The 19880-nt window shown below is 48.7% G+C and overlaps 1 protein-coding gene across 1 annotated transcript in view; it reads right to left on the bottom strand.

Annotated features, from left to right (window-relative positions):
* The window catches only part of LOC144173091 (uncharacterized), a 66344-nt gene that overhangs the window by 24298 nt on the left and 22166 nt on the right, over positions 1 to 19880 (bottom strand). The window contains exon 2 of the mRNA XM_077701640.1: positions 303 to 704. Coding sequence (XP_077557766.1) covers positions 303 to 704 — 402 coding nt within the window. The remainder of the gene's footprint in view (positions 1 to 302; positions 705 to 19880) is intronic.

The following is a 19880-nucleotide window of genomic DNA, read 5'->3' as shown; positions in this document are numbered from 1 at the left end:
TCAAAAACCTATTTTTTGGAAGTGAACAACCAGCATCATACATACCCCGGGAGGGGCTGCGTGAGCCAGCAACTCAGCGACCGCGTACATCAAGAAGGCAACTGGCAGCGCCGTGAAATGCCAGACAGAGGGACAAATACTTTTTTTTCGTTCTGTATCGCTGTTTGTACCACAGGTAAGTGCAGTGTCATGTGTAACCTCACTGGTAGTTTTGAACCTCAGGCTAGTCCCAGAAGTGTTGGAGAAATGTAATGCAACTCTCCGTTCTTTTTGACCACGTTGTGAAGAGGGCGAAGACGCACCTAAGGCAGGGGAGGGAGGCGAGTGCCTTGAAGATCTCGGCCACCGGCCCGGAGACGTCGGTGTCGGCGTGAACCACCAACAGGTCAAGCTGGAAGTTGCGCAGGCCCCGGATCTCCTTGAGCGCTGGGCAGAGCGCCTGGCCCATCTCATCCACCTCGCCCCAGAGGCCGCCGCCCACGTACTGAACGGCCAGCGAGCGAAGCGCACCGTTAGAGGCCAGCTTGGTGCACACCGACCGCAGGGCATCCGTGGCCGCTCCAAACTGGCAGAGATTCACGTCGGAAGCCAACGAGAGCAGGCCTCCCGCCTGCGGTCGCAGCCGCGGCTCCAAGAGGTGCAGTGACATCTGGAACTCCGCTCGGGGCTCCTGCTGCAGGGCCTCGAGAAGCCCGGGTTCTTCCCTGCGCAGGAAAGGGAAGAAGGGTTGGCGAGCGCTTTGAGCCTCGACAGGGCACCGATGCGCTGAACCTGAGCGTGGCCTGAGCGGTGTTACCATGGAAGGGTCAAGTTTAGCCCCTTAAAAAGAGCCATGCAGAGAGAACAGTGATTCACATGGAGCTCTTCCTCACAATAAATATGTCAACTTTTACCAAAACTTGCACAAAAAAATACAAATGCTAAGGAAGTGGCAACTGACCGGGCACTTTTTCGCAGGTACCTCAAGACCTCAGGGACTTTCTGCAATCGGTGGCCCCAGGCCAAACCACATAAAAATGATCGTACGTGATGCTAGTCATACCTCCTCTAGTTCTACTTGCGCGTTCGTGACAGACTACGTTATCCTACTCGAGACTGCTTTAGTATAGTGCCCCTATCGTATAACAGCAAGCACGCGTAGCACGAACTGTTAGGTTTAGGAATAATGATAGCTTTCTGTTGAAAAGCGTTTTTTAACTGCACCTATGTAGGTTACTGCTAGTTTTTCTTCAAGAAACAGAGATATATTTTATATGCAGAGCTCTTTTAAATAGTCCAAGCGTGCTATCCTGCTGGAATGCTCTTTGGGAAAACGTTTTATTTCCACTGGAATTAAGATAGTCAGTATAATTCTGGTCTGAAAAACGGAATATTTTATTGCTTAAAATTTTCATAGAAAGGAAAGGCTGACAATCAAATTGCACGCAAGAATTGTGTAATTAGTCAGTTTGGACTTCGTGAGGATCTTGAGCACACTCCACAATATTGTGGGTATGCGCATTTTGGTTTTTGACTGAACCAGGAAGACGGAAACAGCTCTTCCACAACCCAAGGCCACATTGGGTTGTCCCAAGTCGTCGCAAAGGAACTAATAAGGGCAGTACTACAACGATCCTTTTCATCGCGTAGTAAATGACATGTCACAGTCCGCCACGAGAAGTGACATTTACAGGCTTCTCTAGGCTAGCTAGCGCGTCTCATGATTACAAACAAACCAGAGGATGTCACTCATTCCATGGGGAAGCCTCGTATAATACTTTCAGTGCGTAAACGCATGTTCCGTAGAGAACTCAGGAAAATTTCCCGAGATATAAAGAAACCTTGACGTAACCGAATTAAACTGTTTTCCCTTTTATATTATTTTTTACTCAGCCTAGTAACTAGCAGCCCAAGTGAGAATTGCACACAATACGCCCCATCGCAGCATATTTAATTGTTCACTGTCTTCGTTATTTCGGCCAGGTTTGGTTTCAACAAACCAGCAGTGCTCAATGAAACCAATGAACTAGGGGGTTGACTGCTGTAAGCTACGCTCGATCTGGTGATTTCTCGATTGGCAAGGTAGTCCCACTTTCCTGTTCAGTTCACAATGTACAGGTGACAGTTTACAACACAATTTTTTGGCGCCAGCCACGGGCTTGAAGAGTTTCAATTTATCATCATCATCATCATCTGCCTATCTACGCCCACTGCACGGTAAAGGCCTCTCCCATTATTCTCCAATTACCTCGGTCCTGTGCCAACTGTGACCAATTTATCCCCCAAACTTTTTAATCTCACCTGCCCATCTAACTTTCTGCCGCCTCCTGCAACGCTTGCCTTCTCTAGGGATCCACTCTGTTACCCTTAATGACCAGCGGTTATCTTGCCTTTGCATTACATGCCCTGCCCACGTCCATTTCTTCTTCTTAATCTCTACTAATATGTCCTTAACACGTGTTTGTTCCCTGACCCAGTCCGCTCTCTTCTTGTCCCTTAAGGTTACACCTATCATCTACCGCTACATTGTCCGCTGAGTCGTTCTCAATTTAAGTTGAACCCTCTTGGTGAGCCTCCAAGTTTCTGCCCCGTAGGTGAGTACCGGTAAGGTGCAGCTGTCATACACTTTCTTCAGGGGCAATGGCAGGGTGACATTCATTATCTGAGAATGTCTGTCGTATGCATCTCACCCCATTCTTATCCTTCTAATTATCTTCTGCCTCATGGTTGGGATTCGGTGTCACCACTTGGCTTAAGTAGCTATATTCGCTTACCACTTCCACTGCCTCGCCACTTGTTTCAAACCGCTGTGCTGTCCCGAGGTTATTGATCATTACTTTCGTTTTCTGCATATTAATTTTCAGGTCCACGGTCCTATTCTGTTTGTCTAGTGCGGAAAGCATGCTTTGCAATTCGTCCCCCGAGTTACTTAGCAAGGCAACGTCATCAGCAAATTTGAGGTTACTGAGGTATTCTCCATTAGCCCTTACTCCCACCTGTTCCCAATCCAACGTTCTGAATACTTCTTGTAAACATGCTGTGTATAACATTGGAGAGATTGTCTCTCCCTGTCTGACACCCTTCCTTATAGGTATTTTACTGCTCTCCTTATGGAGGATGATAGTAGCTGTGGACCCATTGTAGATACCCTCTAGTATTCTTACATAATGCTCATCTACCTCCTGGTTCCGTAATGCCTGAATGACTGCTGATGTTTCGACAGAGTCAAATGCTTTCTCATAATCTATGAAGGCTATGTATAGGGGTTCAATATACTCAGCGCACTTCTCTATCACCTGATTGATCGTGTGAATATGGTCCATTGTTGAATAACCTTTACGGAACCCTGCTTATTCTTTAGGTTGACTGCAATCTAAGGTTGCAGAAATTCTGTTAGCGATTACCTTGGTAAGTACCTTGCAGACGACTGACAGTAAGCTGATTGGCCTGTAATTTTTCAAGTACTTTTTTTATGGATTAGGATGATGTTCGCGTTCTTCCAAGATTCCGGTACACTTGCGGTCATTAGGCATCGCGTACACAGGTTTGCCAGTTTTTCAAGTACACTCTCTCCGCCATGCTTCAAGAGGTCTGCTGTTATCTGATCCTCACCAGGCGCTTTGCTCCCTTTCATTTCTTTCAAAGCCTTCCTTACTTCTTCGGTCGTTACTGGTGGGATGTCTATCTCCTCTGAACTACTGTCTCGTTCGGCATTAACCTGGATGTCTCGGCTAATGTACAGATCCCTGTAGAGCTCCTTGGCCACTGTGACTATTTTATCCCTATTTGTGATGACATTGCCTTGCTGATCTTTAAGTGCATACATCTGATTTTTCCCCACGCCAAGACGCCTCTTCACAGCTTTCAGTCTACCTCCGTTCTTTACAGCGTATTCGATCCTCTCAAAATTATACTTCCGTGTGTCAGCTGTCTTACGCTTATTGATTAACTTCGAAGGCTCCGCTAGTTCTATTCAGTCAGCTGCGGTGGAGATTGTCATGGTTTGCCGTTTCCTAATTAGATATTTCGTCTCCTGTGAGAGTTTGCCAGTATCCTGTCTAGCCATAGTGCCCCCGAATTCTACTGCACAGTCCGTGATAATACGTGTAAGGTTGTCGCTGGCTTCCTGTGTCGTAAGCTCGGCTTTCTAGTTAAGAGCTGAATATCGGTTCTGCAGGACGATCCTGAATTCTTCTACTTTACGTCTTACTGTTAGCTCATTTATCGGCTTCTTTCGTACTAGCTTGCTGCGGTCCCTCCTCAGATATAATTCGAGATCTTACCATACGGTGGTCACTGCACCTAATATGAAGTCTATTTCATTTTTATGCTCCCCATTCGGGCTCCTCCAAGTCCACTTCCGACTCTCCCGTTTACAGAACAAGGTATTCATTTGCGTAGGTTATACCGTTCTGCAAACTCCACTAGTAGGTCCCGCCTGAGATTTCTACAGCCCAGACCATAGTTCCAACTGCCTTGTCTCCAGCCTGATTCTTGCCTACTTTAGCATTGAGGTCCCCCATAACTACGGTAAGCTGTGTTTTTACTTTAGCCATTGCCGATTCCACATCTTAATAGAGGCGTTCCACTACTTGGTCGTCGTGGCTGGATGTGGGCGCGTAGCCCTGCACCACCTTGAGCTTGTACCTCTTATTGAGCCTAATTACAAAACCTGCTGCCCTTTCGTTAATGCTATAGTATTCGTCTATGTTGCCAGCTATGCTTTTATTGATTAGACATCCCACTCCCAGTTCTCTTCTGTCCTCTAGACCCCGGTAACATAAGACGTGTCCATTTTAAAGCAAAGCTTTTTACCTCTACCCCCCAAGGGTTCTTTCGCGACCGTTGGTGTCACCAGAAAACTCCAGCGAACAAATAAAAGAATTTACTGGCACCGCCGGGAATCGAACCTGGAACTAATAGACTAACAAAGCGAGAGCCCGTTGTCTTACCGATTTAGCTACGAGCCCACGCGAAGACTGGGAAGACAGGTGGTGTACTCACCAAGCCCATCTACGGGTGTACCCCCAGCGTTCTCGCTGAATGCCACGTGAAAGCGTCACGCGACCACTCACGCCCGTCTAGCGGCCCTTTACGCACCTTGTTCATGTGCTAAGAGTTACAAAAATTAAAGGAATCTCACACCAATGCATGGCATCTCACTTTTAGTACGGCAATGTGCTAAAGCCTGTGGCGTCCAGTGTTGACGTAAACAATCACAGCTGCTTGTCGTCCACCCTCACGCCAAACCAAGGAATACATTCAAATACTCCTTGGTGGCCAGGCCATCACTCCAAGCCCCAGCATCAAGATCCTGGGCCTACATCTCGAAGCTAACACCAAGAGTGACGTCTCCTTGCAGCGCCTCAAAAACAGCATTAATCAAATCCATACACATGATCAGGCGAGTTGCCACCAAGAAGCGAGGCCTAAAGGAATCCCGAAACTTTCGATTACTCGAAGCTTTTGTACTCTCGAGAGTTACTCACGTCAACGACAAGGAAGACATAGGGGACTCGACAAGGAAGACATAGAGATGCTTTATATAATGATTAGAAAGGCGGTCAAGCAGGCCAATTGGTCTTCTCATGAGTGCGTCCACACAGAGGCTGCTTAGCACGGGGCTCCACAACACGGTGGAAGAGCTGCTAGACGGCCATCTTTCTAACCAGTAGGTCCGACTCAGAACTTCGGTGGGTAACCCCATGCTTCACCAGATTGTTCGGGCAGCCCAGAATATCACTCCGCTTGACGTACTCCCAGACTCTTGGCGACTAAAACTAAAGATGATCCCTTTGCTTAGAAATATGAACCCCCCACATGACGAGGGTCACCGAAAAGCACGGGCTCGAACGCTAAACACCACCCTCAGTGGGGATCATGCAGTTTTCTACACAGACGCCTCCAAACATCGAGGGCAGCAATACGCCATCATCGTGGCTACCTCCGGAACCAACATCCTTGCGTGTACCTCGCTTAGGACCCAAGAAATGACGGCAGCAGAAGAGACAGCCATCACCTTGGCTATCGCTCAACCAGGGGTTCGGAGGGTAGTCATCGATTCCCAGCAAGCCTACTGGAATTACCAGTAGGGTTGGGTGTCCTGACCTGCACCACGCGTGCTTTTTATAAAAACCATTCCCCAAACGGTTCCATCCAGCTCATCTAGACATCTCATCACGCTTCAATGGAGGGCAACAAATACGCCCAACCAACAAGCCAGCGCTTTTACCTCCCGTGCTATGGAGCTGCACAAGGACAGTCACCCGCTTGTCACATTCAGGGAGATAACCCAGGAGTATCGCCTCCTGAGACAGACCGTACCTTCGCCTTACCCTGACCTTTCCAGAGAACAAACTACCCTACGGCGCATACAATCCGGGCTCCTTCCCACAGCCTACGCGTCTTCACTTAATGTATCGGAATCGCTACGACGCTGAATGTAAATTTTGCTCAGAAGTAGGAACACTCCGCCCTGTAATCGGGGTGTTCGACTGTAGCCCTGAGCACCCTCCTCTCTTTCCGTCAACTATCCAACAAGAGCAATGGGAGATACTGCTGTCGAGGCCCTCTCTACCTACCCAGCTTTAGCGGGTGGACAGAACACAGGCCGCGCGGACTGCATATGGGCCCCACAGAAGAAGGAATCACTCCCCAGAGCTGCACTCTGGGCCGTTCAGAAATCTGAACAGAAGTATTTCTTCCTTCTCTGCCGCAAATCTCGTCGCCTCCGTCCGCGGCGCAGAGACGGAGAAAACAGAACATCTAACGCCGGGTTGCAGCTTACTTTAATTTTATAAAAAAGTTTCCACTCTTGTGCTACACCAATACAACTCAACCAAGCACCATTCAAGCTTCATTCATTGATTTAACCTTAAGAAGAATATCTCTTTGAAGAAATAAATGGTGTGTTTAAGTGCATTTCACTTCAATCTGCTTTTGCTATTTGTAGAGCCATGTGAGTGAATTTAAGTGACGTCGCATGGGTATTTGTTATGGGTGCCGTTTACAGCTTTGCTTTCCAACCACATTCACGGGGTGGATTGGCGCGATTTTTTTTCAGCACCGTAAAGGCTTCGCCTGCTCTCCTAACGTCGCTAAGCCCTATTGCATCCCATTTAATGCCCTCTAATTCCTCCAAAAACACCTCGAGACTCGCTTCGCTAGATAAGGTTCGCGCATTAAGCGTTGCCGGGCTCAGATTTCATTGGCGGCCTGACCGGATCCAGGGATTCTTAGCACCCTCTGCTGCGTCACAGGTCTGACCACCGCCGTGGTCAGTTGCTTGGCAGCCGCTGGGGACTGAGGGCCCTGGGTTTATTGGCGGATTCATGGGAGGTTGTGGCCGTTACTACACCATGGTGGTCAATCCTGCTCTGGTGAGGGAGTGCACATTGCCGGCAATCGTCGCCGGGGTCAGGCCGCACCCCAAGCCCCTCTGTGCAATTCCATCAATACGCGACATTTTAAAGCAAAGCTTTTTACCTCTACCCCCCAAGGGTTCTTTCGCGACCGTTGGTGTCACCAGAAAACTCCAGCGAACAAATAAAATAATTTTCTGGCACCGCCGGGAATCGAACCCAGAACTAATAGACTAACAAAGCGAGAGCCCGTTGTCTTACCGATTTAGCTACGAGCCCACGCGAAGATGGGAAAGACAGGTAGTGTACTCACCAAACACATCTACGGGTTTACCCCCTGCGTTCTCGCTGAATGCCACGTGAAAGCGTCGCGCGACCACTCATGCCCGACCACTCACGCTCATGTGCTAAGAGTTACAAAAATTAAAGGAAGCTCACACCAATGCATGGCATCTCATTTCTAGTACGCCAATGTGCTAAAGCCTGTGGCCTCCAGTGTTCACATAAACAATCACAGGTCCTCGTCGTCCACCCTCACGCCAAACCAAGGAATACATCGAAATACTCCTTGATGGCCTTACCATCCCTCCAAGCCCCAGCATCAAGATCCTGGGCCTACATTTCGAGGCTAACACCAAGAGTGACGTCTCCTTGCAGCGCCTCAAAAACAGCATTATTCAAATCATACACATGATCACGCGAGTTCCCACCAAGTAGCAAGGCCTAAAGGAATCCGGTACCTTTCGATTAATTGAAGCTTTTGCCCTCTCAAGAGTCACTTACACCAACCCCCTGTCTTCTTCGCGACAAGGAAGACACAGATATGCTTTATATACTGATTAGAAATGCTGTCGAGCAGGCCATTTGTCTTCTCATGAGTGCGTCCACATTAAGGCTGCTTAGCACGGGCTCCACAACACGGTGGAACAGCTGATAGAAGGCCATCTTTCTAACCAGAAGGTCCGACTCAGAACTGCGGTGGGTAACCGCATGCTTCACCAGATTGGCTGGGTAGCCCAGAATGTCACTCCGCTTGACGGACTCCCAGACTCTTGGCGACTAAAACCAAAGATGCTCCCTTTGCTTAGAAATATGAACCCCTCACATGACGAGGGTCAACGAAAAGCACGGGCTCAAGCGCTAAACACCACCCCCGGGGTTCATGCAGTTATCTACACAGACTTCTCCAAACATCGAGGGCAGCAACAGACCATCATCGTGGCTACGTCCAGAACCAACCTCCTTGCGTGTACCTCGCTTAGGACCCAACAAATGACGGCAGCACAAGAGTCAGCCATCACCTTGGCTCTCGCTCAACCAGGGGTGCGGAGGGTGGCCAACGATTCCCAGCAAGCATACTGGAATTACCAGTTGGGTTGGGTGTCCTGACATGCACAGCGAGGGCTAAAAAACCACTCCCAAAACGGTTCCATTCAGCTCATCTGTACACCCCCTCGCGCTTCAATGGAGGGCAACAAATACGCACACCCAACAAGCCTCCGCTTTTACCTCCTGTGCTATGGAGCTGCACGAGGACAGTCACCCGCTTGTCACGTTCAGATGGATAACCTAGCATTATCGCCTTCTGAGAGAGACCGTACCTTCGCCTTACCCTGACCTTTCCAGAGAACAACAAACTACTCTACGGCTCATACAATCTAGGCTCCTTCCCACAGCCTACGCGTCTTCACCTAAGGTGTCCGAATCGGTACGACGTTGAATGTAATTTTTGCCCATAAGTAGGAACATTCCGCCCCGTAATCAGGGTCTGCGACTTTAGCCCTGAGCACGCTCCTCTCTTTCCGTCTTTACCCAACAAGAGCAATGGGAGATGCTGCTGTCCAGCCCCTCTCTACCTACCCAGCTTCAGCGGGTGGACGGAACACAGGCCGCGCGGAGTGCATATGGGCCCCACAGAAGAAGGAATCACTCCCCAGGAATCACTCCCCAGGGCGTTCAGAAATCTGAACAGAAGTATTTCTTCCTCCTGCTCCTCCTTCTCTGCCGCAAATCTCGTCTCCTCTGTCCGCGGCACAGAGACGGAGAAGTCAGATCGTCTAACACAGGGTTGGAGCTTACTTTAATTTTATAAGAAAAGTTTCCACTCTTGTGCTACACCAATACACCTCAACGAAACACCGTTCATGCATCATGCATTGATTGAACCTTACCAAGAATCTCTTTGACGTTATAAATGGTGTAGTTAAGTGCATTTAACTTCTCTCTGGTTTTGCTATTTGTAGAGCGATGTGAGTGAATTTAAGTGACGTCGCATGGGTAATCGTTATGGATGAAGTTTACAGCTTTGCTTTCCAACCACATTCACGGGGTGGATTGGCGCGATTTTTTTTTTTAATGCGATAGGAATTGTCCGGCACCGGGATTCGAGCCACGGTCCTTCTGCACGCGAGGCGGATGCTCTACCTCTACGCCATCGCTGCATCCGTGTTTCATTTACCTTAATACAAAAGGTCTATACCCAAATACACAATGTCTATCACATTCGTTGCCTCAATGCAGTGTTGTACACGCTCCTCTAAATAGGGAACAAAAGCTCGCTCGTCGTTCCCTCCCAATTTTGAAACGAGTCCCCGTTAAAAGTTCATATATTGAGAAAGGAACGCGTTCCAGTTGCACTGCTAACATTGTACCGTGTCGATACATTAACGTTAGATTTGATTTTTTGAAATTAAACTTTGGTGTCGGATAATCCTGAGGTGAAATGAATTGAGAAATTTAACACATCAAACGACGTATATTATACGAATATGAACACCGCCGGCAGCAGATTATCTGGAGATAAAAAGAATTCAACGATACGCTCCTAGACGATTTTTGTCAGGGAGCACCGGACATATTCCATACATTTTGTAGTGTAAGCTACACTTGCCGATGTTGAGCAGTTTCTCGTGGACCCTGAAGGGTCGTGCTGCACAAGCGCGAGGAACATTGGATTGGATTGGATTGGACTCCGTTTCGATTGGATTGGATTGAATTAAATTGAATTGCATTGGATTGTCCCATTCAATCGGAGTACGGGTGTGTGGAGAATCGGGTCTGCACATTCGCCGGTCTGCGCATTCCAAAGGAGTGACGTCATAGCCGCGGCAGACGCACTGGCGCCGGCGCGTGCCCGCTGTGCGCCTCCGTTGCGCAGTAGCCAAGTCTGACGCTGCGCCGGAGCCGCTTGATAGCCGTTTTGCGTGGCTCAGAGAACCATTCTGCGCATGCACGAGGAGCAGTGACTCTACTGAACTGGACGGGACTGGATTGGACTGGATTGGATTGGATTGGATTTGATTGCCGAACCTTAGCTGACGCTACGTAAATCCTGGCATAGCCGCTAATTTTTTTACCTGCAGGAGCGGCGCTCGTCGATTACAAGTGCAGCATATGCGCGGCGCTTTTTACTTGGGTCTTGAAATGCGCAGTCAGGATACTGCGCTTAAGATGCGTAAATAAAAGGTTACACACACGCACGAATTTAAATGTCTTGCAGAAGAAACTCATTGAAAGGAAAAATACACAGGTGTGTACTGAATGCTGAATAAATATTACACTATGACTGAAAAAAAATCGCACCAATCCACCCCGTGAATGTGGTTGGAAAGCAAAGCTGTAAATGGCACCCATAACGATTACTCATGCGACGTCACTTAAAATCACTCACATCGCTCTACAAATAGTAAAACCAGAGAGAAGTGCACTTAACCACACCATTTATTACTTCAAAGAGATATTCTCGGTAAGGTTAACTCAATGCATGATGCATGAACGGTGTTTGGTTGAGTTGTATTGGTGTAGCACAAGAGTGAAAATTTTTTTTTATAAAATCAAAGTAAGCTCCAACCCGGTGTTAGACGATCTGACTTCTCCGTCTCTGCGCCGCGGACGGAGGCGACGAGACTTGCGGCTGAGAAGGAGGAGGAAGAAATACTTCGGTTAAGATTTCTGAACGGCCCAGAGTGCAGCCTTGGGAAGTGATTGCTTCTTCTGTGGGGCTCAATGTAGTCCGTGCGGCCTGTGTTCTGTCCACCCGCTGAGGCTGGGTAGTTATAGAGGGCCAGGACAGCAGCATCTCCCATTGCTCTTCTTGGGTAGTTGACGGAAAGAGTAGAGGAAACTCTTTTTTATAAAATCAAAGTAAGCTCCAACCCGGTGTTAGACGATCTGAATTCCCCGTCTCTGCGCCGCTGACGGACGCGACGAGACTTGCGGGTGAGAAGGAGGAGGAAGAAATACTTCTGTTCAGATTTCTGAACGGCCCAGAGTGCAGCCTTGGGAAGTGATTCCTTGTTCTGTGGGGCCCATATGTAGTCCGTGCGGCCTGTGTTCTGTTCACCCGCTGAAGCTGGGTAGGTAGAGAGGGCCTGGACAGCAGCATCTCCCATTGCTCTTGTTGGGTATTTGACGGAAAGAGAGGAGAGTACTCAGGGCTAAAGTCGCACACCCCGATTACGGGGCGGGGTGTTCCTACTTCTGAGCAAAATTTACCTTCAGCGTCGTAGCGTTTCGGGTGCATTAAGTGAATACGCGTAGGCTGTGGGAAGGAGCCCGGATTATATGAGCCGTAGGGTAGTTTGTTGTTCTCTGGAAAGGTCAGGGTAAGGAGAAGGTACGGTCTGTCTCAGAAGGCGATAATGCTGGATTATCTCCCTAGACGTGACAAGCGGGTGACTGTCCTCGTGCAGCTCCATAGCGCGGGAGGTAAAAGCGCAGGCTTGTTGGGTGGACGTATTTGTTGCCCTCCGTTTAAGCGTGAGGGGGTGTCCAGATGGGCTGAATGGAACCGTTTGGGGAGTGGTTTTTTAGCACGCACAGTGCAGGTCAGGACACCCAACCCGACTGGTAATTCCAGTAGGATTGCTGGGAATCGGTGACTACCCTCCGAAACCCGCCGCGGTGGCTCAGTGGCTAAGCCGTTGCGCTGCTGAGCACGAGGTCGCGGGTTCGATTCCCGGCCGCGGCGGCCGCTTTTCTGATGGAGGCGAAAATAAAAAACGCCCGTGTGTACGAGATTTCGGCGCACGTTAAAGATCCCCAGGTGGTCAAAATAAATCCGGAGCCCTCCACTACGGCGTGCCTCATCGCCTGCGTTGCGTCGGCGCGTTAAAACCTACAATCAATCAATCAAACTACCCTCCGCACCCCTGGTTGAGTGAGAGCCAAGGTGATGGCTGCCTCTTCTGCTGCCGTCATTTGTTGGGTCCTTAGCGAGGTACACGCAAGGAGGCTGGTTCTGGAGGTAGCCACGATCATGGCGTGTTGTGCCCTCGATGTTTGGAGAAGTCTCTGTAGATAACTGCATGAGCCCCACCGAGGGTGGTGTTTAGCGCTTGAGCCCGTGCTTTTCGGTGACCCTCATCATGTGGGGGGGTTCATATTTCTAAGCAAAGAGAGCATTTTTAGTTTTAGTCACCAAGAGTCTGGGAGTACGTCAAGCGGAGTGACATTCTGGGGTGCCCAGCTAATCTGGTGAGGCATGCGGTTACCCACCGCAGTTCTGAGTCGGACCTTCTGGTTAGAAAGATGGCCTTCTATCAGCTCTTCCACCGTGTTGTGGAGCCCGTGCTAAGCATCCTCAGTGTGGACGCACTCATGAGAAGACCAATGGCCTGCTCAACCGCCTTTCTAATCATTATATAAAGCATCTCTATGTCTTCCTCGTCGAGAAGAAGACAGGGGGTTGACGTAAGTGACTCTCGAGAGGACAAAAGCTTCAATTAATTGAAAGCTACCAGATTCCTTTGGGCCTCGCTTCTTGGTGGCAACTCGCCTGATCATGTGCATGATTTAATTAATGCTGTTTTTAGGCGCTACAAGGAGACGTCACTCTTGTTGTTATCCTCGAGATGTAGGTCCAGGATCTTGATGCTGGGGCTTGGAGTGATGGACTGGTTATCAAGGAGTATTTGAATGTATTCCTTGATTTGGCGTGAGGGCGGACGACAAGAAGCTGGGATTTTTTACGTGAATACTGGAGGCCACAGGCTTTAGCACATTGGCGTACTAAAAGTGAGATTCCATGGATTGGTGCGAGATTCCTTTAATTTTTGTAATCCTTAGCACATGAGCAAGGTGCGCACAGGGCCGCTAGACGGGCGTGAGGGGTCGTGTGACGCTTTCACGTGGCATTCATCGAGAAGGCAGGGGGTAAACCCGTAGATGTGCTTGGTGAGTACACCATTTGTCTTCCCGTGTTCGCGTGGGCTCGTAGCTAAATCGGTAAGGCAACGGGCTCTCGCTTTGTTAGTCTATTAGTTCCAGGTTCGATTCCCGGCGGTGCCAGTAAATTTTAAAGCAAAGCTTTCTACCTCTACCCCCCAAGGGTTCTTTCGCGACCGTTGGTGTCACCCGAAAACTCCAGCCAACAAATAAAAGAACTTACTGGCACCGCCGGGAATCGAACCTGGAACTAATAGACTAACAAAGCGAGAGCCCGTTGTCTTACCGATTTAGCTACAAGCCCACGCGAACACGGGAAGACAAATGGTGTACTGACCAAGCACATCAACGGGTTTACCCCCTGCCTTCTCGCTGAATGCCACGTGAAAGCGTCACACGACCACGCACGCCCGTCTAGCGGCCCTGTGCGCACCTTGCTCATGTGCTAAGAGTAAAAAAAATTAAGGGAAGCTCACACGAATCCATGGAATTTAGTACGCCAATGTGCTAAAGCCTGTGGCCTCCAGTGTTCACGTAAAAAATCACAGCTCCTTGTCGTCCGCCCTCACGCCAAATCAAGGAATACATTCAAATACTCCTTGATGACCAGGCCATCACTCCAAACCCCAGCATCAAGATCCTGGGCCTACATTTCCAGGCCACCACCAAGAGTGACGTCTCCTTGCAGCGCCTCAAAACCAGCATTAATCTAATCAAACACATGATCAGGCGAGTTGCCACCAAGAAGCGAGGCCTAACAAAATCCGGTATCTTTCGATTAATTGAAGCTTTTCTCCTCTTGAGAGTTACGTACGACAAACCCCGATCTTCTTCTCTACGAGGAAGACATAGAGATGCTTTATATAATGATTACAAAGGCAGTTGAGCAGGCCATTGGTCTTCTCATGAGTGCGTCCACATTGAGGCTGCTTAGCACGGGCTCCACAACACTGTGGAACAGCTGATAGAAGGCCATCTTTCTAACCAGAAGGTCCGACTCAGAACTGCGGTGGGTAACCGCATGCTTCACCAGATTGGCTGGGTAGCCCAGAATGTCACTCCGCTTGACGGACTCCCAGACTCTTGGCGACTAAAACTAAAGATGCTCCCTTTGCTTAGAAATATGAACCCCTCACATGACGAGGGTCAACGAAAAGCACGGGCTCAAGCGCTAAACACTACCCTCGGGGTTCATGCAGTTATCTACACAGACTTCTCCAAACATCGAGGGCAGCAACAGGCCATCATCGTGGCTACCTCCAGAACCAACCTCCTTGCGTGTACCTCGCTTAGGACCCAACAAATGACGGCAGCACAAGAGGCAGCCATCACCTTGGCTCTCACTCAACCAGGGGTTCGGAGGGTAGTCACCGATTCCCAGCAAGCCTACTGGAATTACCAGTCGGGTTGGGTGTTCTGACCCGCACTGTGCGTGCAAAAAAAACCACTCCCCAAACGGTTCCATTCAGCTCATCTGGACACCGCCTCACGCTTCAATGGAGGGCAACAAATACGCCCACCCAATAAGCCAGCGCTTTCACCTCCGGTGCTATGGAGCTGCACGAGGACAGTCACCCGCTTGTCACGTCTAGGGAGATAATCCAGCATTATCGCCTTCTGAGACAGACCGTACCTCCGCCTTACCCTGACCTTTCCCGAAAACAAGAAACTACCCTACGGCTCATACAATCCGGGCTCCTTCTCACAGCCTACGCGTCTTCACGTAATGCATCCGAATCGCTACGACGCTGAATGTAAATTTTTCTCAGAATTAGGAATACTCCGCCCCGTAATCGGGGTGTGCGACTTTAGCCCTGAGCACCCTCCTCTCTATCCGTCAACTACCCAACAAGAGCAATGAGAGATGCTGCTGTCCAGGCCCTCTCTACCTACCCAGGTGCAGCGGGTGGACAGAACACAGGCCGCGCGGAATGCATATGGGCCCTACAGAAGAAGGAATCGCTCCCCAAGGCTGCACTCTGGGCCGTTCAGATTTTCCTCCTCCTTCTCAGCCGCAAGTCTCGTCGCCTCCGTCCGCGGCGCAGAGACGGAGAAGTCAGATCGTCTAACACCGGGTCGGAGCTTACTTTGATTTTATAACGAAAAGTTTTCACTCTTGTGCTACACCAATACAACTCAACCAAACACCGTTCATGCATCATGCATTGATTTAACCTTACCAAGAATATCTCTTTGAGTAATAAATGGTGTGGATAAGTGCATTTCACTTCACTCTAGTTTTACTATTTGTAGAGCGATGTGAGTAATTTTAAGTGACGTCGCATGAGTAATCGTTATGGGTGCCGTTAACAGCTTTGCTTTCCAACCACATTCACGAGGTGGATTGGCGCGATTTTTTTATTTGTTCGCTGGAGTTTTCTGGTGACACCAAAGGTCGCGAAAGAACCCTTGGGGGGTAGAGGTAGAAAGCTTTGCTTTAAAAAGAATGTTTATAATACATTTTCGCAACCTAGTACAGTTCTTTGAGCTCAGCAAATGTTGCACTTCGATGTTAGTGTCGGACAGACGAACCCTTTTTGTTCGTCAACAGTTTGTTGGAAATGTTGAAGAGCTGTACCACCAAAGCTCTTGAAAGTACTACCGTGTTGTACTTAAGGATGAGTTGGTTCAGTCCCTCAGGCTCACTGAACTGCCTCTGCATGCTCTCATAGGCGTGTGCTAGCATACAACCCGCTCTCTCCACAGACAGTGGTTGTTTTGTACATATTTTATTTGACGGCTGTTGAACCACTCTGTTTCGCCGTGCGCATACCATTCGCCGTTGTTGATTGATTTGATTGTAGGGTTTAACGCGCCGACGCAACGCAGGCGATGAGGCGCGCCGTAGTGGAGGGCTCCGGAATAATTTTGAGCACCTGGGGATCTTTAACGTGCGCCGAAATCTCGGACACACGGGCGTTTTTGCTTTTCGCCTCCATCAGAAAAGCGGCCGCCGCGGCCGGGAATCGAACCCGCGACCTCGTGCTCAGCAGCGCAACGCCTTAGCCACTGAGCCACCGCGGGGGGTCATTCGCCTTTGTGGTTTGCTCCTTAAATTCTCGCACGCACGAGCATCGGAGCCAGTGCGTCAACAACAGAGCTAAATAAACATTTTCCCAACCAATCAGAGTGTTACTGTGCTGGGTTGAGAGTTCGTGGTTGCCTTTTTGCCGCAGCCTTGTCTGGTGTAACTCTGTGCTACAGTTTCAAGTTTGGCCTCCGGCTTCTCGTTGTCGGAAACGAGGAACTCTGCGCATGGCAGCAGCAACCAGCTTAAGGTACAGTGGCTAGAAGGGGGAGGTGTGAGCATCGGCCGTTGAGCGCTGTTCTCGGAGACGCGCTGCTTTTCATTACGGCGATAGATGGCGCGCGCGTCGAAACCGAGGCGGCTCAAGCAGACGACAGCGGCCTCCGCTCCGTGTGCGGGTGCTCGCCCAAATGAAATAGAGGTGTCAACGTCCTGCGCGTTTGCGAGTGTGGACGAGAGCACCCCATATGGGAATGGTTATCCTCCTTTATTAGGCGTAAACACAAATATATACTCTGAAAGAAAGAACACGTGCCCAGGTCAACCCCGAAAATGCAGTTTGATAAACACAAAGGTCACAGGATTACGATTCGAAAAAACACACAAGATTACCGTGACTGCACATAGTCAACAACCAACCAGCAAAACATCTAAGTTAATGCATTTGACAAGAACAGAAATTCCTTTTCATAAAGTGCCACCGATGTGTGGCTGATACACTTATCATCGTACTTTCTTATATAAAAAGCTTCGATTACCTCGCGTGTCAATAGGTGCTTCTGTCGCCACAACGCGCTGGTGTTTTCAAAAAGTGGACAGCATTGCGCCTGGGTCTTATCTCTGTGGGTCGCGCAATGTCGAGTGATATGTGCCTGAGGGTTGTTTTTGAGCGAACTCCGGTGTTCCATCAGACGAATATTGATGCATCTGCCTGATTGGCCGATATAAACGTTGTCACATGATAATGGCAATGAGTACACAATTCCTGTCTTGCACGGGACAAAAGGCGAAGCATGCTTAACATTGCAATATCTGTCACACTTCTGACCGGACAACCTTCTTTCAACCATGTTACGCAACTTACCAAGCTTATTCGGAGCGGAAAAAAGGACTCTAACCCCGAAACGCCCGGCAACATTCTTCAAACCATGTGATAAACGGTGGATATATGGAATCACAACAGTTTTCATTATTTCTGCCCCAAGCCCATCTTTCCTAGATTGCGCTGCCGCACCCACTACTTTAATTAACTTCTGGACAGTCTTGTGCATTATGTGCTCCGAAAAACCGGAGGCGTCCAGCCTGGCAATTTGCGCCTGGAAACTATTTTCAGTTTTATGCAAACAGGACTTAAACACCGCAGACCTTAACACAGAAAAGGCTATTCCACTTTTCACCAATTTGGAGTGCCCTGAACTGACATTTAGAAGTGGTTTCGCAGATCTAGGGCAATACTCCCAGCAGACATGCCCTGGTTCCAAATGTAAGTGCAAATCAAGGAATTGTAGGCATCCCTTTGTCGGAAGCTCACACGCGAAATTAAGTTCAAGTCTGTATGTACTCTTTAAACAATTTAAACACATCAACGGCTTGGCGCGAAACATTACAGTTCTCCACAAACACAAGAAAGTCATCCACGTATCTCACTATTCTGAAAGCCAATCCGCACAGGTTTTGCTGTATATGTCTGTCAATTGCACTCAGGAAAATATTGCTGAGGACGGGAGCCACCCTGGAACCTATACATATTGCAGTTTTCTGCAAATGCAACCCCCCGTTCCACTCTACAAAGGTGGACTGTAAGTAAAAAGACAGGATTTCGAGAAAACCACTTATAGGAACACCGCAATTACTTGCAAACCGCATTTCATCATTTTCCTTTGTTATGCACCTCTTCACACTGTTCATCAGTTCATCGTGAGGAATAGAGTAATACGAACCTTCAACATCTATGCTGAACATTTGGCACGTGCCGGGGTTGTTCGACCTCAAAACTTCTACAAGGCTGACCGAATTCGGGATCAAAAACGGATCATCAAACCGTAGGCAGTCCAAGTGCTTTTGCAAATACCCCGACACTAACCTCTGTCAGGAGCTCCGCTCAGAAACAATGGCTCGAAAAGGCACATCGGGTTTATGCGTTTTAGCGGAAAAGAACAAATCTAGCGTGAGAGCTTTTTCCTGCTTTACTTTGCCCGCAAGACGCTCAAGGTTGTGCGTATTTAGTAGGGAAATCGCCCTTTCCTTTACCTTTGAGGCTTTAACATCTACGGGGCGAAAATTCTTACGAACGGCGTCTAAAGCTTTCATTGAAAACATTTTGTCTGGAACGATGACAAAACACCCTTCCTTATCAGAGGTCATCACGTGCAACCGGTTACTCACAGCAAACTCGACACACTGCGTACCGGCTGAGGCTTGCTCCGTGCGCCTTGAGTCCTGGAGACTGAAGATCCCGAGTTTTTGATCCAAGTTTTGGATCAAAACTTTGTCCGAGTCCGAGTTTTGACTCAAGTTTTTGATTCCGAATTCGGAGAGCCTTGTAGAATTTTTGAGTTCGAACAACCCCGGCACGTGCCAAATGTTCAGCATAGATGTTGAAGATTTGTATTACTCTATTCCTCACGATGAACTGATGAACAGTGTAAAGAGGTGCATAACCGAAGAAAATGATGAAATGCGGTTTGCGAGTAATTGCGGTGTTCCTATAAGTGGTTTTCTCGAAATCCTGTCTTTTTACTTACAGTCCACCTTTGTAGAGTGGAACGGGGGGTTGCATTTGCAGAAAACTGGAATATGTATAGGTTCCAGGGTGGCTCCCGTCCTCAGCAATATTTTCCTGAGTGCAATTGACAGACATATACAGCAAAACCTGTGCGGATTGGCTTTCAGAATAGTGAGATACGTGGACGATTTTCTTGTGTTTGTGGAAAACTAATGTTTCGCGCCAAGCCGTTGATGTGCTTAAATTGTTTAAAGAGTACAGTCTTGGACTTAATTTCACGTGTGAGCTTCCGACAAAGGGATGCCTACAATTCCTTGATTTGCGCTTACATTTGGAACCAGGGCATGTCTGCTGGGAGTATTGCCCTAGATCTGCGAAACCACTTCTAAATGTCAGTTCAGGGCACTCCAATTTGGTGAAAAGTGGAATAGCATGTTCTGTGTTAAGGTCTGCGGTGTTTAAGTCCTGTTTGCATAAAACTGAAAATAGTTTCCAGGCGCAAATTACCAGGCTGGACGCCTCCGGTTTTCCGGAGCACATAATGCACAAGACTGTCCAGAAGTTAATTAAAGTAGTGGGTGCGGCAGCGCAATCTAGGAAAGATGGGCTTGGGGCAGAAATA

Source organism: Haemaphysalis longicornis, unplaced genomic scaffold (genome assembly GCF_048455015.1).
Source record: "Haemaphysalis longicornis isolate Haplotype H1 unplaced genomic scaffold, Haemaphysalis longicornis Haplotype H1 scaffold_1, whole genome shotgun sequence".
Lineage (NCBI taxonomy): Eukaryota > Metazoa > Arthropoda > Arachnida > Ixodida > Ixodidae > Haemaphysalis > Haemaphysalis longicornis.
Note: the sequence above shows the minus strand (reverse complement) of the source record. Positions and strands in the feature narration are given on the sequence as shown.